Raw genomic sequence first — 23240 nt, 5'->3', positions numbered from 1 at the left:
TCCACTCATGACGATGTCTATTGGCCACCCATTTTAAGAGACAAAGGTCGGAAAGAAGGGCTTATAAATTAAATTTATCGCGACACATCCAATTCATCGTCGCACGAGACCCAAGAGACCAGGCACTGCTAAAGGAATAAATCAAGAAAAATCAGAGGAGGTAAGAAATATATAAAAAATGTATAAAATATAGAATAAGTATATATTTGTTTTTGTTTTTTTGCTTTTATATCTTTATGCACTTTATTAAATGCATGCACACAGCCTAAACATATATACTTATATAAACTGTGACAGTTATTTATATACACATTTATTTATAAGCGTCTGTTTTTTTCCTCTGTAGTCCGTGTTATAATTTTACATTTAATTAATGTATTTACAGATCTGCTGTTTAAATTCGTGGACACTTGTATTTTTTATTTAGAGTGCATATTTTGTTCAAGCATAGTTAATGTTAGTATTAAGCTGTCATTTTAGCCAGATGATGATTTGAGTCTTATCTCGTCTCGCGCTCATGTTGGCTTTAGAGTTCCTCGCGCTCAGTGTGTGTAAGTCCCGGGTTTACTTGATACAGTCTCGTGCTTTTTTTCAGCAACTTTCATTTATTAACGGAACGGAGTTAGCGGGACGTGCGTGCGCGCCCGCGCGCGCGCGCGCAGAGAGCTCGGTCGCGCGCCTTCTGATTTCGGGGTCAAACGAGGTCTCATTGCTGTCCATAAATGCCACTCCGTACCCCTGTGTGTGTGTGTGTGTGTGTGTGTGTGTGTGTGTGTGTCTGTGTGTGTGTGTCTGTGTGTGTGTGTCTGTGTGTGTGTGTGTCTGTGTGTGTGTGTCAGTGTGTGTATATGTATGATTGTATGTGTGTGTGTATATGTGTGTGTATATATATATATATGTGTGTGTGTGTGTGTGTGTGTGTGTGTGTGTGCGCGCGTGTGTGTCTGTGTGTGTGTGTCTGTGTGTGTGTGTGTGTGTCAGTGTGTGTATATGTATGATTGTATGTGTGTGTGTATATGTGTGTATATATATATATATATATGTGTGTGTGTGTGTTTGTGTGTGTGTGTGTCTACCTTCTGCAGATTTTTTCCCACCTTCACTGGATTGTGATGTGTGTCTCTGAAAAGGATGTTTAGTTTAGACTTCATGCTTTAAAATTAGAGATGCAAAACAAATACACAGTTTTTTTTGTGTAACATTAGACTAGACATACAACTTCCTCTATGGTAGACAATAAAATGTTAACACTCTTGATGTATACCAGCTACAGTCAAAATATTTGCCTGATTTTTTTTCTCTGTATACAGTATATTTATATTTTTGGTCCATTTCACAAAAGACGTGAGACTTGAATGTTTTTTGAATGCACATCATAGTGATTTTTTGAACCTGTGTGGAAAGTTAAACGAATCCAACTTTTGCATTGCTTTATTTCTTAATATCTTCTATACCGAGCAAGTCTTGTGAATGCTGACAGACTAATCCAGATGTTAGTCATCTTTTCATGCATATCGATGGGGTGTTTAATAGCTTATTGTTTGACAAGTTACCTCTGTAAACCTGACACGTATGCGTCATGTACTTCTGCATACTTATGAAACCATGACATGACACGCAAGTAAAAAAACAGACAATAGATTAAAACAAGTAGGAAACATAAATGCATGAATAAAGTTGCAAATCAAGACCGGGAAACCTTGGGTAACTGTTAACGGTTATGGTTGTGTCCTGTGGTTGTCCACAGTGTGGTCGAAAAAACCAAAGAAAAAATTAAATATTAGGGCATTGGGTGATTTCAGGATTTAAATAAATCCTGACAGTTTCACTTTTTCAGAATCATGAAGAAGGTGTCTACATTGTACTGCGTCATTGCTAAGACTAGGGCACATCGCTGGCAACCAGCCATCTTCTCCTCCTACAACGAAACTCTGTTTTTGTCTTTCTCTTCTTTTTGCCATGAATGAGTCAAACCCCAAAGTGTTTAGCTGTCCAGCTCCACTCCCCCATCACCAGAACTCCCTCCTTTTTCTGGCCTCAAGGCAATTTAAAGGTTGCACCTCAGTCCAAGAAAGTGGCAAGAACCCCTAACCCTTGCAGTGGTATGTTTTTGGGTTCATTCTCTTTCTGGGAACTGAGCAGTGCTCACTGAACATCTTAGTCAAGCTGGACCATCTACCTGCTTCTGATTCCATGTCTTCACTAGAGGATGAGCTAAACTCCGACAGGTACAGTAATCACTGAAATAAGGCCTTGTCATATTTTTTGGAATGTTCTTGCCTTATTTTGTCTCAGCCTCCATTATTTTGTTTGCTAACACACTATTGTGTGGCAGGCTCTGGAAGAATAAAATGGTAAAAAAAAACCCTTTTAAAAAGTGCCTATATTACAAGGCACAGAGCCTTTTTTTTATTAAAGAAGCCTATTTTAATCTGAAGAAAAAATCTTGTTTTGTGTTGGATCAAAAAAACAAGTGAGACATCCAAGAAGAAAAGTAGTCTGTGTGCCATTGTAGTAATGATTTAACAGAAGCTTTTGGTGGTGAACACACTAACCAAAACATTTGTTTGAACAAGATCTTGTCAGGCACTGTCACTCTGACAGGGAAGATAAATAAATAAAGTTCATGGACAATACAGTTCTGGGTTATTAGCGGCTACATTTGAAGGTTTTTTTACAGGATGCCCAAGGCTATTGCTCGAAAAAATGTAGTGAAATTTGTAGTGAATGTTTTCTTTTTCTAAATAAGACTAACCCAAGTTATTTTTCTGTAATTTGTTTAAACAAATCCTTGCATGCTTGTGATGGAATATAAGAAAGAAAGGAAGACTTTGACTGTGACGCAATGGTAGTGTCTGCTGTATCTAGGAGACATGGTTAAAGGGTGAAATTGGTCCATTTTCAGCCCTTACTCTGTTTACATTATCATTAGGATTCAATTTGATGGCGTAAACTAGAGAGGGATAGCGGAAGTTAGGCAAAGAGCACTGGTGTTTATCCAAGGGCATTAACCAGAGAAGTTAGTGTTCTTCTGCCTTTGGCTGTTGTTAGTTAAGATTCAGATTTGCTTGGATCCGTTCTTGAAATTTTCAAGTGTCCTCTTGTAAAACCGGGATTGCATGAAAGTCAAGATTAAGATGCATGTTGTGCGCTGGGCATAAATAAAAAAGCTGTGAAAGAGGGGAGGACAGAGTTTAATGCGTGTACCCTCAGGAAATGTGCATGGATTTAAAATAGTGGTTATGTAATAAACCTCACATGGACGTCAGACGTGAAGTCTCCCTCAGTAGCCAGGACATTACATAGCACTTGCCTTGTATTTACTTGATCCTCCGACAGAAGCAGGCAATGAGGCAGAGCAGAGAGGGACTGTGACTTGATGTTTTATAACTTTAGCAAAGCAAATCACTTCTAATTAGGAGCTCCCTGGGGCTTTGTGCTAGTGGCGTGGGCTCTGTTTATGATTCTCTTTAAACTGAAGGGGGAGCACTGCAGCTGCTTCACAGAAATCTAAGCTGTCCTATCAAATAACCTTTCATGACTCAACCTCGCTTGATGTCAACAAAAATAATATATATAACTTTTTTTTTTTTTTTTTTTTACAACTTCCTTCAACAGATGACCAGCCTTTTCTATTTTTCTATTTTAACAGGATTCTAGTGTTGTGTTTTTTTCCCACATGGAATCTCACATGGAAAAATTTGACCTCTGGCATACAGTTGCCTTTTTGTACAATTGCCTCATGCAAATGCTCCGTTCTTTGCCAATATTTTGATAAGTCTATTCTAATGTCCACCTTTGGAGTGCATTTATTTTAGCTAGTTTATACAAAAACATCCTCTGCTTTAGACTGACGCTAACAACCTCTTACCCTGAGCTACCAGGTATTACTGGAAACGCTTTAAAAAGAGGTGGGATGACAACAGAAGATTTAAATAGCCAGCAGGTCCTCAGCAGTAAACAGAGGTGAGGATTGCTGGCCCTGGTCCGTCCCCTCACGCCTGTTTAGTGCTCGGGTTACAGCGAGTGGCAAGGACACACGCAAAGCTAAATCTTTTGAGGAGTGGAAATTTACCATCCGAGTCTGTGTCATCCTCCTCCCCAAAGCTGAGCCCAATCTGCTGATAGTATTTAATTGTATTAGTCTGGGGGCGGGTTACACCGTCAATCAGGGCTTACTCTTAGCAGCATACACATTTAGGCTGTGACAGCAGAGGCATGGTGACAGTGGACAGAGAACAGCACACAGCATTCTGACGCAGCCATGAAGGAGATGTAAGTGTGTGGGTCACCTGAATGAATGACAGAATTGGTTTACACCATGATTTCTCAACATGATTTGAAAATATGTTGTAATTATTCCAAGAATCGGTTGTTATTTTTTACTACTCTTCAGAATTTGTGTATTAACCCCAGAAACTGGTCACAGGACCATATTTGACACTTGTTTTATTTGCTGTATTTTGTCACTGTTTCTCTGTTTAGTGTAAAGAGTGAGGACAGATGATATCAAGGATAAATGTATTCACTTTTATGTTGTGTTTTCATTGTAGAAAACTCCTTAATCTCTGAAAGTCTCATCTGGCACTTTCTGGTGATTTTTGAAACCACGTAGATTTCTATATAGAATCATTGTGTCGTTAGATGATTAGCGTCCTCTTTGTCGGAATGAGACTCTATTTCTACAGTTTATAAAGCTGTATTTAGTAATAACAGTGCAGCGTTTTATCTCGACGGTGGGTGTTTTCCATGTGGGTTCAAACTTTTACAGAAATGCACTCCTTATCTTTGGTGTGATTCTTTCCAATTGAAATCTAGACAAAAAAAAAGAAAACGCTGACTAATACATCAAGCTTACTGGATATTGCGCATACTACAATTTGTACTGTCCCTTTAAAGGACATAATTTAGAAAAAAAGCCTTAGATTCTTCCTTGAATTGCAGTTTCAACATACAATAGACTATTTTCGTGTGTGTTCCCAAGGGGTGGGGGGTGGGGGGTTCAAACCCTGTTTAAATTAACTATCTTTCAATGGAACTGTACTGTGTTCTATCCGTGCCAAGTTAAAAAGGGGCTAGGCTAAAGGGTGCCAGAGCATTTCTGACATCTTTATCTGTATCCCTGGGATTGGATCTGGGCTTCTCCATGGCACTTTTGGCCAGTGCTTTGAAACTGTATACCCTGAGCCAGTAATAACAATTCTCTCTTTGAAAAGTGTCTTGATACATAAGCGCTGTGTTAATTAAAGAGACAGAGCACTTCGAACATTTGTTGCACATGCTCAGCGTAGAGTTCCTCAAAGTTCATCACACCATGCACAGACAGGTTTTTGTGTTGAATTCTTTATTAATTCAACCAAATGCACTCGTTGACGCATTAAACGTTTGGACCGTTATTTGTTCTCTCCAACAGCATGGCACAAAAAGAGAAGCTTCAATGTCTGAAGGACTTCCATAAGGACACTCTGAAGCCGTCCCCGGGGAAAAGTCCCGGCACCCGACCTGAAGATGAGGCTGAGGGCAAACATCCTCAGCGGGAGAAGTGGGCCAGCAAGCTTGACTTTCTTCTGTCTGTGGCTGGAGGCTTTGTTGGTTTAGGAAATGTCTGGCGTTTCCCATACCTCTGCTATAAGAATGGTGGTGGTAAGTTAAGGGTTTGTACATCTTCAAAAACACAGGAAATAGGTATCATAGGTCTTACAGTATGTAGCGGAATTACATTTAACCAGAATTCACTTCAGAATCTAAGCGTTTACAATTAAGCTATGCTGATTCGCTTGTGTTGAATACCACAAGCACTTCTATCACCTTTCCGAGCATCACAAGCCCATATTTGGAGAAAGACAAGCTTTGGTTTCACTGACAGGAAATGCACAGTAAGATGAAGAGTTTCAGTGTCACACTTTTAGGTTATGACTGAGATTAGATATGGAACTGTACATCTTTGTCTTAATAGGTAACAGGATTCAAAGATCATAATTAAACACATTTATGAGAATTTGCCCTGTCTTGTTTCTGCCTAGGTGCATTTCTCATACCGTACTTCATTTTCCTGTTTGGTGGAGGCCTGCCTGTGTTTTTCTTGGAGGTGGCTCTTGGCCAGTTCACCTCTCAGGGAGGAATCACTTGTTGGGAAAAGATTTGCCCCATCTTTACTGGTGAGTATCAAGTGTGACTGAAAATGATAAAAATGGTGGTCAATTGAGCATAATAATTCGTCCTGCACCTGTTCCTTTGGAGGAAACAAGCACAGGAGAAGTGGTGAATAGTCTAGTGCAACCGATGTTTAGGTTAGGATTAAACAATAGAGGAAAACACACCTCAGGAAAGTAATCCCCATGTTCCAATTGGGAACTAAGGCATGGGAAAGAAGGGAAGAAATCAGTCAGGATCAAAAGCTGTTGTCATTTAACCAGAGCATCAATATAATTATCCTTATCTAATATTTAGAAGGGTCATTTCCCAAAACCTTCAAATGAAGCTGAATCTGTATCTTACTAGCATTTCTGTAGCCACTACAGCTGCTATGGAAAATCGAAACGCTATTTCCTGAACTGAGCAAACCTTTTCAACATGAGCCGAGATGAACACGTTCAAAGGGTCCTACTGACACACACTTCCAGCCAGACCTTGAGAGCATGTAGCATGTAGAGTGTGCTAATTTCAGTGTTTCCATGGCAGCAGAGTGGCAAAACATTAAAGAGATGACTAGCAATAAGGTTGAGTCCATGAGGGAGACTCATTATAACCAGGAAAGGAAGGTGCACAAAACAGACAGGAACAGTTTTGGAATATATTTACTTAGTTGGGGAAAAAGATTTCATTATAAGCCCCGACATTATCAAGCTGTTAGTCACTTTGCATGCTTCCTGGAGGTAGGTACAGTAATTCCATTTTAGTTGTAGCAGAGGCCATCCTTCACAACACTGTTTTATTTGCACAGTGATATTTCATATGCTTGGTAAGTCAATACAGCAAGCGGCATTGCAAGTCATGAATATTTATGGGACTTCCTTTTTGAACAAAAGAGAAAACGTTTTTATTTTTCTGTGATGTACATGTATAATGTTCTACTTTTTGACATTCTTCCCCACAAATACTTAAGCTTAAACATAGAAACAGCTTTGTACCAATGTGTACAGCTTTCCTTCCAGCTAAAAACAAACCCAAACAGTGCTTGCTGTGTAAGCACAGTGCAATTCAAACAGTTCCTCATTCACATGCTTGCTCCTCATTAACATGGGTACTTTGTACAATGCTGGTTATTGTGGTTCACTGAAGCAAAACTTTTCAAGTAATGGCAACATAGATAATGTGAATCTGTGTCAGGAAAGGTTTACTGAGGTTCAGTGAGGGATTATACTCTGTCTGATGTACAAATGGGTAACAGGATTTAATGATTAGTCTACTTAAAACCTCTTGATAACAGCAATATGTCCCTGTCCCGATTATCTGAATGTGTCATCCAGCAGTTTGTAGTCCTTCTGCTTGTGGCTCTTTGCCAGTTCACCTCTAATAGAGAAATCACTCTGTGAAGAACTCTGTCTTATTTGAATGACAAAAGCTGGCCATGTGTTATTTCTCAGAAAAGATAAAGAATCCTTCTGAGAACCTTCTCTTCAGGTCACCATCTATCTGCTGTTGATGTACCTCAAGTAACCGTTAATGTTTTCACTCTTCCCATTCAGGTATCGGCTACGCTTCCATTGTGATCGTTTCCCTACTGAACGTCTACTACATTGTGATTTTGGCTTGGGGCTTGTACTACCTGTTCCAGTCCTTCCATCCTGACATTCCCTGGGCCAGTTGCAATAATAAATGGAACACAGACAACTGTATAGAGGACACACTTCGCAAGAACATGAGCCTTGCCAATGCTACCAACTTCACGTCACCAGTCACCGAGTTTTGGGAGTAAGTAATTAAATGTTAAATGGTATAGTTTGGTTTTCCATCTCTTGTGCTTTATGGGAATAATATGGCTTCATTGAAAGAATGTGGCTCCGATGAAATCCTCTAAGATTTTCTAAGACTGGCTTAGATCTGTACTGTATAATGCTATCGTGACTCTGTGTCAAATAGCAGGTGTCCTCAATAACCTTAGACAACAACGCATTTACAACCCGGTCCTTGCCTGTGTTTGCTAGACTGGCTTGGCTTTACACGGGCTCAGCTCACATAAACTAATTATATAGTAAAGGAGCTGGAGAGGACTGGCTGAATCTGGAGTCATAAACTAGCCTTGTTCATTCTACTCTGTCTGGCTGGTTGTTTTGATTCAGCCTCAAACATCCATTCAGACATGTCTCCCTCTGTCATCCATAATGTTATGTAAATCTATTAAAGAAAACTCTTGCTGTTGTCGAAATATCTCACTAGTATCTCATGTCCCTACAGGCGCAATGTCCTCAGTATTTCGGATGGTATTGAGAACATAGGCCCTGTTAAATGGGACCTGGCTCTGTGTCTCCTTGCTATGTGGGTCATCTGTTTTTTCTGCATATGGAAGGGTGTCAAGTCCACAGGAAAGGTGAGAAGTGGTTTATTTGGTAAACAAGTACACGACTAGTCTAATCATTACTTTCTCAGCCAAAGGCATATTGTGTACATGATAGGGTTCTGCCATCAACTCTTAGCATGTTTTAGTATGGCCTAACCTTAGGTAATGTTTTGGCATTACCAAAGTAATCATCACAAACCACCATTCCCGAGGTATTGTTACCTAAGATGTTGAAACCAAACATGTTCCTCATAGACATGAGCAACTACCAGGAGTTAACAGACCTCAATATCGTACTAAAATCTCTGGTTTCTGTAGACAGTTTGTTGATTTGCTATATTTGTGCACTCTGCCTGAGTGCGATGACTCCCATCGAATCATGCCAATAAGTTTTCATAATGTGTGCCAGAACTAACACAATTAACTACTTTTCATTGTGAACATTGTCCATCCTTGGATTAATCCCTAACAAAGGTGATGGTGACACATATTCAATGGTTGACCTGAAATATGCAAGTCTTGCTAATTACAGTAGAAATCTCCAGTTTCAGACTTTCTCCTGTCACATGAATGAGTTCATATCTAACCGGCATCCACTTAATCTTTTCCTTTAGGTTGTGTACATCACAGCAACCTTTCCATTTGTCATGCTGGCTATTCTTCTGATCAGGGGTGTCACACTTCCCGGGGCAGCCGAGGGCATCAAATTCTATCTGTATCCAAATGTCACTCGTCTGCAGGATCCTGAGGTAAGAGCTCATGAGCCTTTGCAGCAATGAATCACCTTGAGGACTGCTTGGGAAGTAAATTAATAATTACATGTGTTAAGGCACAACTCGCACTTCATTCAATCAAGTCTGGTGTTGTAACATGAGCTTGAGAAACACATGAAGCACTTTGCAGACAAGCCAAGAATCCAACTTGTAATGACAGTAATGAAAACAAACTTGTAACGTATTAAGAGTTATTACTTGACGTAACATAGCTTCATTTTTTGTGTAGGTTTGGATTGATGCAGGGACACAGATTTTCTTTTCCTATGCCATTTGTCTGGGAGCAATGACATCACTGGGGAGCTACAACAAGTACAAATACAACTGCTACAGGTGAGCTACCTGGCTACGGGGTAGGGGCCATGGGATTGGTCCAGTCAACAGGCAAAAAAGTGGGGACTTAGGTTCCTTTTGTGTTAATTAACAAGCTCCATGACATATGTGTGACATAGGGACTGTTTGCTGCTGGGAGGCCTGAACAGCGCTACAAGTTTTGTGTCTGGCTTCGCAATATTTTCCATCCTGGGCTTCATGGCACAAGAGCAAGGGGTGGACATTGCTGATGTGGCAGAGTCAGGTACGAGGGTAAAAGTAGCAGTGATGGTGGGCACTGTTACTTCAAAAAAGTCACAAAAATGAGTCAGTCGTTTTTTAAAACATCGGCCACAAAATCGGAGACACCGCTAAAAGCAAATTAATAAATAAACAAGCTGAAGATGTAGTTGTTAATGGAATGTATCATCCGGGAGCGATTCTCACTCTGGTTGGATTCGTCAAACAAACTATGGAGATATATTGAGAGGATGTGCATGGAGACCCTGGGAAAGCTGAGCCCTTGATTGGATCTTGTCCAGTCTGCTAACAATGAAGAGTCTACAGTTAGACTGAAACAGTTCTATTAGAACTCCTCAAGCCTGTTTCTGCAGATATTGAAGGTGGTGGGGTGGGGGAATTACAGAGACAAATCTTGTGCCAAGCTCACAGAATAAATAAATTTATGGTTCCAGGATGTTTTGGAATGCCGGCCTGTTTTGTAACATGCATTTTGCTTTGATTTTTCCAACAGCTATTTGTGATGTTTGGCTGCTGTTCTAGCAGCTTGTATTTGTTCTTTTCCTCCATCCTGTAGACCATATTGGACAAATGTTCAGATCTTCAATTTTTTGAGCTCTTCATTCCACATGCTCTCTTTCCATTCAGATTTAGAATTCTTTGATTTGTTCTTCTGGTTCACCTTTCAGTTCCAGATTAATCAGCCGAAGTTATTTGAAAGATCGATTGGTTAACTGGCTCCCTTTTTCAATGTTTAGTTCATCTGCAATGCTATTTCTTGCCTCTAAGGAGACTCAGGCATGCTTAGCTTCACGTCACATTGTGTATAAAGAATAAATCTTTATGGCTGTGTTTATACATCACATCTTATTTAAACTTACTTGGGCTGCTCTACAGAGGAATATGATTAATGTCATAGTTAGACAGATGTGTCTCGTTTTAAAAAAGAGCTGTAGTATATGACTGTATTGGATATATTATGTAACGAAACGTCATGAAAGGTAAGCAAAGCACCAGGTTTGTTTAAGAAGACTTTCTTCTGGGTGTGGCCAAGGTCCTGCTTGCTTTAAATGCTGAAACCTGTCCTTAGAGAGGGACAGTCCTTCTGGCCTTGGACAGAGACATGATATCATTTGCTTGCCTGGATTCTGGATGTACATTTGGACAAATATTTGCAGCTAAAATGTGCTGCGGTACATGTTTGCTGTTTATTGTTAATGTCTGTGAAATGGGTTTTGCAATGTCAGGTTAGAAAAGATGACCTACAACAGGCCTTGGTAAGAGAAGGCAGCTGTCTGTTTCTCTCTTTTGCTGTTGATATCTGGTTGAATATCAGGTTTCCATAAGGATAAAAACTTTCTATTTTCTCTATAGCACAGAGAATACATTTGTTTGAAGGTTTCTTGTCTGGATAAAGCTTGTCTTTAAGCTAACTAAAGAGACATAAAAGTCTAGTGAAAATATTTGTAGCCTTAGTAGCTCTAACTTGTTTGCCAGAATTGCTTCGATGCCTAGGAACCATTCGCACATTTTTGTTTATTCATCTGTTTGATCTATGCCAACGTGCGCAATGTAGTGGCATGGATCAAAAAGTGCATATGATTAGCATTACTAACTATACTCTCCTCCACCTCCCCTCCCCTTCTCTGTTCTTTACCCTTCTAGGTCCTGGCTTGGCCTTTATTGCTTACCCTAAAGCTGTGACAATGATGCCACTGCCTACATTTTGGGCCATTCTCTTCTTCATCATGCTTCTGCTACTAGGTCTCGACAGTCAGGTCGGTATTTCAAGATTATTACTGTACAACCAACATGATTTGATTTGATATCTTTTTTTTATCTCTGTATGTCTAAATATCACTCTTAAAAATATAGTTAATTAAACTCAACCCTAACTCCTAATGGTCACAAAAAACACCAAAAATATACAATGCTGCAATCTGAGACTTATTTATATTTATACGTATTGCTGATAAAAACGAGATTCCATAATGTGAATCAAAAATGTCGAAGAAAAAAAAAAACACAGTGACTGTCAGCCATTTTAGAAACAGAAGGTCATCAGAGACATTCAATGACCACATTAGTGGTCAAAGAAGATGATTTTTGAGGATCAGTTAGTTATTGCCATACTCTTAAAACTCATGATACACTAGGTTGTTATTTTGTGATCTAATTAGGGAAAGTAATACAAGCTAATATACAATTGTAATCAGGTAATATACAGTTGTATTCAGGAATGGTGCAGGGTCACTAGAGATTGCCGGAAGAAGGTTGGGCAAGTCTGAGTGATGGTGGTTTATTTACTGTCATAGCTTAGCCTAGTATAGATAACAATCTGTATTGTCAGTCAAATCATATCATAAGTCAAGCAACCAACCAACAAAGTGTGGTATTGAGCACTGAGCATGTTAGCATGCTCAAATGAAGTGTATTTCAATTGCATAAGTGTTTATATCTGTAAACACAATATTATATGGTATATATCTATAGTATATATTATTATACTGTATACAGTTGATTTTGGGCATGAATGCAACATTACTCCTCACACTCTTTAACATAACCAAATGAAAAAATTAACTCTGATATTCAAGAGGAATTATCATGTTGACCCTTGTGTCACTCAGGGTGTCTATCACATTTCACTGTCTAAATGAAATTGTACACTGTACTAGGTCAGCATGCTTCCTTGGTCCAGGAAAGTTACTGATCTTACTGCTCCTAGCCCAGTTAAACTGAATGTGGATTTCAAAACGGAATTAATATAGCCTCTTCACACAACATCATGTTAAGAAATCCGTGTTCAGTGCAGAAATTATTATCAGATAATTCCACTATTTGGTCCAAAATACTACATTCTAAGATCATGTTCAAGCCTCTGTAGCTTTTAAAATCCCTTTTCTCAAGATATTGTTGCAGCTCAATAAAACTCGGTTTCCCTGATGTTGTTACTTTGACTTATTCTCACAGTTTGTTGAAGTGGAAGGACAGATCACCTCATTGGTGGATTTGTATCCATCCTTCCTACGGAAGGGTTACCGTCGAGAAATCTTCATAGCTATAATATGCTTTGTAAGCTACCTGCTGGGACTTGCCATGGTCACTAAGGTAAGTTCGAAGAAAAAATGGTCTGATAATTAATGAAAACCATTTAATGATCAAATTATACCACAGTGCTATTGAATGCCTGATTCTAATATGTCCAATGCGGTGGATTACAGTAATTTTCTGCAACCACGCCACAAAAAACCACAAGCTTTTAATAGTTCCAGCTGCAAGATGAATTAACCATCTGTGCAACAAATATGTCTCATCAAATTGGTGGATTATTTCTACAATTAAATATTTGTGCCAATATCCCATAACTAAGTCCCCAGTGATGAGTCTCGGTTTTGTGTTTTAGCTCTTCCTTGTTTAGCCTTCCTTGCAGTGGCCTGGCTTTGCTCCATGACATAATATCATGCATAAACCTTAAAAGTAAATGTCACAAATAAGTGTTCTGCCATTACGTACAAAGAAAGCCAGTGAACTGTGTAAGACCCTCTGTTCTCTGAGATCATTGCTTTGTTTTTGCTTTTTTGTAAGTCTAAAGCCTGTACATGGACTTGAGTGTGATGTAATGACCATGCTCTCTTGTTCTTCTTCTTTTTAGGGTGGCATGTATGTGTTTCAGCTCTTTGACTACTATGCAGCCAGTGGTGTGTGCCTTTTGTGGGTTGCATTCTTTGAATGCATTGCAGTAGCCTGGATTTATGGTAAGTTCAACAAGTGATATTTCACATAAATAGTAAGGAGGAAAAACATGTATACAGTAATGTGAAACTAAAGCTAACATTTCAGCATATAGGTTGTGTAGTAAATCTTACATGCATATCTTTAAACAGAAGTCCAAAATCACCTCTGTCAACACAGGCAGTCAAATGGTCAGGCTTCACATTTGAATTTCAAATCACATGGCAAATTGCATATACAAAATACGGGCCTGTGGGGAAAAAAACATTGGAATGAGTTAGGACTAGCTTTAATGACACCAAAGAGCTGAATTCTCAATTTATTCTTAACAAATTACACTTAAGTCTTAAACCACTTTACAAGCATGGTTCAGTTGTGTGTCCCATGTAGCGGCAAAATAAGTATTTTTTTTAAGGGCAGATTAAAATTCTATATAGAAGTTGAAGACTGTTATATGTTAGCAGACAATTAGTAACAGGTAATTTTTAAAACATCATTTTCTGTAACTTAGCTAGCTTTGTTGGAATGTTGTTCAATATAATATCAAATTGACTTTGTCATAATATGCATGAATTAATTAGTTTAACAAGGACAATTTGTTGGCTAGCTAGCTTTATCAACTGCCAATATCAAACTTTTAGCTTGTTAGCTATTTGTTATTAACAGCTAATTTGCTAAGCATGCATTTCAGATTGATAGTAGTCTTGTTTCTATATGTCTTAATGGCTACAAATTAGGTTCACAATGATAATTTGTACAAGATAACTAGCTACCTATGGCAGCTGCTAATATCGTACTTTTAGCTTGTTAGCTGTCCCTTAGGGAAAAACCTATTTGCTAGGCGTCAATTTCAATCAAGTTATTTCATAATTAATACTTAAGCTGAGGTAATTATTTAGTTCTTGTGAATGTTTAAAGAAAAGCACATTTTCTAACATTTGTACAGTTGTTTTGGAATTCATTACACTAAAATAACATTACACTATTAAATGTACGATAGCATACATATCTCTTGAGACAAATCTATAGCTCTCTAACTTGAGCTATACTATGTTTAAACATAAAATTTAGTCACATAATTTATTTAAGATAGTTAGCAAGCTAGTTATAGTTATAGAATATTTTCATGTTATATTCTTAGCTAATTAGCAGTCAGCTAGCAATAATGAATTAGCTATGAATGAGTTTCAAACTGTTGCTTGTAAATTCAGTCCTCAATCTGTCTATGTAGTAATTTGAATATAATAATATAAATAATAATATAATATATAAATATATAATATAATATAAAAAACTTCCTGTTAGGTGCTGATAATTTCTATGATGCAATTGAGGACATGATCGGATACAGACCAAATCCTTGGATGAAGTGGTGCTGGACTGCAATCACACCTTTTCTTTGTGTGGTGAGTTTTTTCCTTGCTTTTGACAAAACTGTACCCAGACAAGTGGAAGAAAGAATTTATGATGAGTTGTTTTTGTTGTTAATTATCTATTCATACCAGGGTTTTAAAAATTAAATTTTAAATACCCTTAAAAACATTTGACACAATTGTGGAGATTAACCCTAATCATCTTATCCTCCCATAAATCCAGCTACAAATTTGCACATATTGTATTTCATTTTTTTTTTGTTTTGTTTTGTTTATTATTTTGTACAACTTACTGCTTGCCACAGTGCTAAACTCCATATGGCCATCTGCCTGCTTACTTGGCATGTGGAGTTGAAGGTTGACAGTAGAAGTACATTTTACTCCAAAGAAAGAATTTTATCCAAAAATGAGCAAATTGCAAATTGATCTTAAAACTCTTTCATCCTGTAAAATGTCAAATTGACGCTTTATAAAATGTTTTTTCCTCCCCATTTAACTGTATTTAGAGATATTTTCGAGAGTCATTGGATGAATCATTTTCTTGGGTCTCTGGTCACTTTAATAGGAACACCCTTTACCCCTGCGCATTCATGTAATAATCCAGTAAGCCAGTCATGTGGCAGCAGTGCAATGTATAATACAATATATTAGAATATATGAGAATCTTTTTCCCAAAAGTATTTTTTATTTCTGTTCTGATGATTGATGTTTCAGTTAAGGTTTAAACATTATTCTGAGACTACATGGGGCTGAATTAGCCACTGTACAGGTGTTACTAATAAAGTCATGCATTTAAATACCACCAAAAACTAGATGGATAATAAAGACCAATTTATGAAGAAGACCAATAGTATTTGGATTTTAATGATATACAATGGATTGTTTTAATGATATACAATGGCACAATTCAGTTGGGTTTTAATTGGGATTAATTTACCTGTTTTTATTTTCTACAGGGATGTTTCATTTTCTCTTTGGTCAAATACAAGCCTCTGACGTACAACAAAGTCTATGAGTATCCAGACTGGGCCATTGGTTTGGGCTGGACCCTCGCCCTTTCCTCCATGATTTGCATACCTATGGTGTTTGTGATCAAGATCATTCAGTCTGAGGGCCCTCTAATTGAGGTTAGTATTCCCATACAACAAAATATGGTCAATTCTATCCCACATCCAATTTTTCCCAGCAGTCCACCTCTCATGTCTATTAATTTAACCTAGAAGAACTTGTACTTCAAACCAAAATGACAGCACATTTAAAAAAACAAAACAAAAAACAGTTGGAATAATTTCTGTATTGCAAAGTAAACATAGTGAGGGACTTTCAAATGAAGAGGAAAATCATTTACATTTTGACATTTTGTACTATATCTAATTCTTCAAACCATATGCTTTCCTAAACTGTACTATGTTTCTCTTTTAAATGTTAGTCAAAACTAAGATATCTGTTACACTATGGCTACTTTGATCTTGATCTAAGTGTGATATTCACTTCGTAAGGAAAACCGTATCTGAAATGCAAGGTCTTATAAGTCAAAATAAGTCAAGCAGACTTATTGTTTTTTTTTATTACCACACTTGTTAAACTGGCTCTATATGCAACATGATCTTAGAAGATCTTATCATCCTGGTTGTGACATTGCAGGGCATGATTTAAACCCTTATTTTTTATTTTTAAACAAATTAGATTTGCACAAGGGTTTAACTTTACTGCAGACTAAAAACAATTCAGAAAACGAGTCATAGAAACCAAGCGAATGAGCTAACACACCTTTTCTACTTACAGAGGATTAAAGCAGTGGCAGCTCCAGTGCGAAGCAGTACAAATTCATGTCCTCAGGAGTACCGACCGAAGGGCTCAGAACAGGCACATCCCCTTGACCCTAACGGGAACAACGGCTTGATCAAGCCCAGCCACACTATTGTAGAAACCATGATGTGAGCGCTCTCTGTGAGAGAATCCAATCACCTGCTTTCCATGTATATATATAAAAAAAAAAAATGTTGACATAGTCGTAGGACCAGGTTTACATATCTACATATCTGCACTAGAATTTCTTTCCCTTTTCTTTCTCTTTTTTTTTAAACAGAGGAAATTACTCTTGTTTTTGACAGTGTCTGCTTTTAATATTTTATCATAACATTGTTACTATTATTATAATCTTATTACTATTATTACTGTTGCTGTAAATAGAGAATATATTGATTTACATACACAAACACCAGTATCTCAAAATAGTCAAAAAAAATCTTTTTTTTTCTTCTTTTTTTCCTTTTCTGTAAATAATTAAGTTTAAAAGATTTATTGTTGGAGTGGACAAACAGACCAATTAAGTGCTGCAAATATATATAGTGTTTAAAAAGTAACATTAGTGTAGCTAGACAAAAAAAAGTGTCTTGGTGGACATTTTTTGGTAAGATATATTTATTTATTTGCGTAAAATTGCAAATAATTGGAGTTTTAAAACAGAGACACTACTCTATTGTCTGGTGTTAGTTTACCACACTGAATCTACCACTGCACATGCGGGAGGAGTTAAGACATCTAACTTACTGTGAGCATCTTTGAAAAGCACAAATGGTCACACTAATTCTTAACATACTGATCTAGTACAATAATCTTTACTTTATAACATCCATCCTGTCCACCAGTTATTCTCATGGGTCTGTATTCAGTGTTGAAATCCAAATGATACGTCAATATTTACAAGATGAAATGTAAGCATATTTGGAGATCCTCATTTATGTTATGCAATTTACTTACATGGTTGCCAGATTGTTCCTAAGCAGGAGCGTCTACAACAGGGTTTTTATTTAGTGTTTAGGCCAATGACTTTAAACAGAACATCTTTAATCCTAAAGAATTAAATATGTTAAATGTTAAGTGTAACAAAAACACAAAGAGACCATTTAAAAATTCAAACCAAAAAAGATTAACCAAACCAAAAAGACGCATATAAAATAGCACTTGATCCAGCACCTCGATCCAACACATTGTGCAAACTGTGCACACCATTTAATAGACCGGGTGTTTGATTAACAAAATCAATATTGAATCTGTTCTTGTTAATTCGATATGCTGTCCTGTTAAAATTTAAAACAAACAAACAAACAAAACAAAAACGGACAAACAAACAAAAAGGTTTTAAAGATAAGCTGACTCAGTACTCATCTGCTATGTTTATAATTAATAGGAAAATCAAAATTTAAAATGCCACATTTTAAAATATGACCGTCAATAATGGCTTGTATTTATGGATCAAAACACAAATTTCATTGTAACATGAATCTGTCTGACAGTGACACTGCTGCCCACTCAAACCAAAATTGTACTTAAGCCTACGGTTAAGAAAAATTTGTAAGCAAGCCGGAACTTTCGTAGGCAACTTTCACACCTGAAAAATATTTAATCTCACCTTGTCTATGTTCTGGACACCCGGCTGCATTATTTTGGCATTATTAATCCTCATTAAGTGTGCATTACTCAACTCTGAATACAGCCCAGCTTCCTTTTTTTTGCATAGTTCCTGCATTGGTGTAATTAGATGCCCAAACAAATTCAGTTCTACCCACATTTCAACAGTCACTAAATATCCCACAGACAATTATTTAAATACATACTGAGACTGGCATGTTAAAACATGAAATTTTTCTTGCCCAAGCTTTTGTGTCATACCAATTCAAAGGTAGTATTTTATGGTCAGATCTAAGCTGTTTGTACATTTCATCCTTTTATTTTTCACTGCCTTTTGTATTCTTAATATTAAGATTGTACTTGGCTTCTGTCAGCAATTATTATTTTTTTATAGGACAAAATTTTATATAGAGCTTTTAATCAGTGCAATTGGTGGAATTTGTAACGTGCAATACTTCATAGGATGATATGCATTATATCTGTCTTTTAAAAAGATGGTACTTGCAGTGAAATTTCTTTATGAAAAAATAACAGGAAACATCAGGCACATTAGGGGCCAACTGATCATTGCAAGGTAACACCAAACTAAAAAAAAAATGTAGTTACTGTGATACTTTACATAATTTAGTATTTTAAAAAGAAATTCTATGACTTTTCTATTATTTTATCTGTAAAATAACACACATCAATCTTCTCTTATCTTATTATATGATTTTTCATAGCCTGATTTTAACTGATATATGACTTAGTTAAACATTGTAGCCAAACAACTTTATTTGGTTGTTAGTCATGAAGGCAGAAGTGTTTTTTGACCTTCCCTGAAGGAACAGTTTAAGCGCTGCTTTTTTGAAAAATGGCTTAATTGAAAATCAAATAATAAGATCTAGTGCAAGAAATTTTCCAACTCAGTCGCAGTCCAGAGATTAATGGAATATTCCTGTTTAGTTTATTTTTTTTGTCCTAATCTTTTGTTCCACTTTTCACTTTACTGAGAAAAGAAGTGAGAGTAGTTCTTAGATATTCCGTTTTCATCAGTATAGGGAATAGTGGAAGCTGTTGTTGCTGATTTCCCTCAAGCTATGGGTGCCGTATCACGGTTTAAAAAATCTGGAATATTCCGTTTATTCTCATGATCTGATCCTAATGCAGAAAGAGAGAGAGAGAGAGAGAACGATTTCTCAAAACTTTTTACACCTATATGGTTTGGCAAAGTGTCGGTGTAATCCATGAGAACATTTGAAAAGTTCTTTATTTTTTAATTTTTGATGATAACTTGGAAGCAAAACTGTATTTAAAAGATTTTGGAGTACCTAAAACATTTTTTATTTCTTAATAAACATTTATTTTTGAAACAAAAAAATGAAAAAGACTCCTGCTTTTGCTGAACATTTTGCTGAGGTGAACTTCAATCATTCAGATTGTTGGAATGTAACTCAGTCCTACCTTTGTGTTCATAAAGGCATTGGAGTGACACAATACCACACAGTGTCTCTTTAACGTGACCCAACAACACTTGTTAAAATATGGCTTGTGAGGACACAACCAGAAGTGCCATATTAGGTCATGGAAAATTTGTCCAGGATAAAACTGAACATTTTGTAAATGTACATCTTCATTGTGTTTATAACAGTGTTACTGTTTCAAGGGTCACTCAGAGTTGCGTTGAGACAAAAGGCCTGATCCTTTTTTCCCCAGCTTCTGCTGTAGTAGTGATCTGATTTGAAACAGATTGATAGCACCCAAGGGATAAGAAATCGGGAGAGTTTGCAAAAATGCACAAAACTTCCCAAGCTTAACTTGTAGAAGATGAATCGTTTCTTTCTCAGGGTACATGTGATTAATGAGTCAGATTCCCAATGGAGATGGAAATCTGCTTTGTTTATTATCAGGCCATGGAAATTATAACCATCCCATTGTGGTTTTGGCATAAATAATTTAAAATCTTGTGCTAAAAATAAGTGTGTGTTTTTATCCATAGTACCGATTTGTTCAAATTTGTTTTAAGGCACATTGGGGTAAATTGTGACCCCTTCTGGACTAAAATATTAGTCTTATCTATTCTGTTTTTTGGATCGTTACCCATACATGTGAGGCAAAATAGAATCCAGACTTATAGTTGAGTGTATAAAGTTTTAGCAACCCACTCAAAGGCTTGGGCATTCCTCAACACACTATTTTCTGTTGTCTAGCAGGACACGTCCACTGCCTATATGACATTTTTTGGAAATCAATAGACAATTTCATTTTTGTGGCCGATCAGGCAACCTTGAATCTAGACAACAGTAAAGATGTCCTGGGTATTGAATAGAAAGTTTAGTTTAGCAAACCAGTTTCAGCATCTGTGTAGAAACATCAGAATTACCCAGCCCTTTATTCTTACACCATAAAACTGTTGCATTCTCAATTCTGATTGGTCACAAGGTGTTAGTTAATTTACAGCAACTCTGACAATAGTGCAGTTGTAAGGTTTATATTAATGCGTTCTTTCTATTAGACCTACATTATCATTTCTCTAATAAAAACCACTACAGGTTTACTGTACCTACTGGTGGATTTAAATCACTTTGGATATATTGAGGTTTTGTGTTTAACCGTTTTGGAAGGCGTCCTCGGTGTCACAAAGAATCTAGGGAATTTTATAACTGTTGTAATATAAGTGATTACAGGAACTAGTCAATTTTATGGACTTTTCACAATATTACAAGTAACTCTAAATGGATAAATGTTCTTTAAATAACAACAATTAAAAAAAATAATAATAACTGGAAAATTGTTGTGGTTTGAGGACTAATAAAAACACTTCAGAATGTGCTTGTATATGAAAGTAATCCACTTTCTGTAGTACAGTAACTGTCCTAGGATCAATCTGTCTCTGATTATTTTATTTAAAAAAAAAGCATTTTATTCCTTACTCTGTAAATGTTTTACAGATACACAACCACCATTTTCATTCCCCAATAAAGCACTGTGGTAGTGGGATCTCAGCAGCATATCGTACATAGCTGATTCTCAGACGCTATAATCTTCTGTTTCTCAAAATAAACCTCACTGTCTTGCATCGAACAATCCAAATACCAATTGTTGTTAGCTTCACTGTTTACCATTGACTTCAGTGATATTTGGAGGATTGGCTTTACTAATGTTTTTTCATTTTATTTATCGTAACACGGATCATCATACTGTATCTATTTTTTTCTCGAAGAATTGCAATACACATTTTAGGATTACTTTTACAGATATATACAAAGTTATACTATATAATAAAATATAATCCGGACAAAAATATAGTTTTGGTTTGCAGTGATCAAAGTCTCTTTCTTTCTTTTTTTGATCTTACATCTTTAAATTTCATACTTGTATAATAGGTAAAAAGAATGGACAGATATGAAATTCTATATTATTAATAGAAAATCACCTGTTATCACAAATCCATTAACTATGCATAATAAATTTGACTGTATTTGTAATTTTTCAGACACAGATTTTTAAAGATACCATTGGAAAGATTATTTCTTGATATTATGTAGAAATGTTTAACTCTCTGCCTTTGAATGAGGTACATCCAGATTAGTTCATACACTGTATTTATATACAATCTATTGATTTAATCTTATTCACTGTCATTTTTACTTTGTTATTGCACCAATGAACAATATTTTTCTTAGGCATTTAAGTTGTTTTCTTTTTTTTTGTTTTTGTTTAATAATCCATAAAAATGAAACTATATATTGCTAATAAAGTTTGATAAACAACAATATAATAACAGTATGTTGATGAGCTGTAATCACAATAAAAATAAAACAAATATGAAATCATTCTGACTGAAAGTCATTTCTGTAAAATGGGTTTGTCTGATATGTAAAACCAAGGAAGTATACATTGATGATTGTTTTTAAATTATTAGCAAAAATATCCTTATATCTAGGGGGGCACGGTGGCTTAGTGGTTAGCACGTTCGCCTCACACCTCCAGGGTTGGGGGTTCGATTCCCGCCTCCGCCTTGTGTGTGTGGAGTTTGCATGTTCTCCCCATGCCTCGGGGGTTTCCTCCGGGTACTCCGGTTTCCTCCCCCGGTCCAAAGACATGCATGGTAGGTTGATTGGCATCTCTGGAAAATTGTCCGTAGTGTGTGATTGCGTGAGTTAATGAGTGTGTGTGTGTGCCCTGCGATGGGTTGGCACTCCGTCCAGGGTGTATCCTGCCTTGATGCCCGATGACGCCTGAGATAGGCACAGGCTCCCCGTGACCCGAGGTAGTTCGGATAAGCGGTAGAAGATGAATGAATGAATGAATGAATCCTTATATCTCCAACAGACGTAATGCATTGCAGTATTGGTTGGGGACTAGCTTCAAGAACTTGATTACCTGTATTTGTTAAATGCTGCAATTTTCTTATCACAAGAACACTATTGAGATACAACAGCATTTCTTATAGTATTTCTTGGAAAACTGTCTGTAAGAAAATTGTGTTTATTGTGTTGTGTGCAGGCAGTGTTACCACATGATTTTGGTTTTAAATGAGAAACATAGCAGCAAGCATAAAATTAATACGAGTAAGATTGATGGTGTTTAAGGTAGCACCTTTACAGGCAAGATTGTAGTGAGATTTGTACCATATTTCAGGATAATCCTGTTATGATCTGTAGAACTCATTTACTCATTCACTTGCTCATTTACCAAAGGTCTCTGATACGAGATTCGGTTTATTTTACTACTTTGATTCATAATCTTGTATCAAAATTAAGGTTTTTCTTTTGTTCCCTCTCAGTTAGGGGCATAGTGAATTTTTTGCACTTGTTTGTCCATTCCTTTTAAAACATCTCAAGTTTTATATTGCTACGTGTTTAAAAATTCCTTTTAGATTCATAATTGCTTCTGCTGAATGTTCATGCT

At 36.7% G+C, this 23240-nt stretch overlaps 1 protein-coding gene across 2 annotated transcripts; it reads left to right on the top strand.

Moving 5' to 3' along the window:
* Positions 1-22162, top strand: slc6a6b (solute carrier family 6 member 6b). Of its 2 annotated transcripts, XM_060857636.1 has the most exons (15): positions 5-160; positions 1838-2228; positions 5414-5643; positions 6024-6158; positions 7689-7914; positions 8398-8530; positions 9115-9249; positions 9503-9606; positions 9726-9850; positions 11491-11603; positions 12799-12936; positions 13481-13583; positions 14866-14966; positions 15890-16060; positions 16719-22162. In XM_060857636.1, the coding sequence occupies exons 2-15, from the start codon at positions 2194-2196 to the stop codon at positions 16872-16874; spliced, it is 1905 nt and encodes a 634-aa protein (XP_060713619.1). In that variant the 5' UTR covers positions 5-160; positions 1838-2193; the 3' UTR covers positions 16875-22162. The 2 variants fall into 2 exon arrangements, with proteins under 2 accessions (XP_060713621.1, XP_060713619.1); XM_060857638.1 differs by lacking the exon at positions 1838-2228 and having other exon boundaries at positions 1-160.
* Positions 22163-23240: the final 1078 nt, after the last annotated feature.

Source organism: Tachysurus vachellii, chromosome 22, assembly GCF_030014155.1.
Source record: "Tachysurus vachellii isolate PV-2020 chromosome 22, HZAU_Pvac_v1, whole genome shotgun sequence".
NCBI classification, from domain to species: Eukaryota; Metazoa; Chordata; class Actinopteri; order Siluriformes; family Bagridae; genus Tachysurus; species Tachysurus vachellii.
The sequence above is the reverse complement of the archived record's forward strand: the minus strand, read 5'-3'. Positions and strand labels throughout refer to the sequence as shown.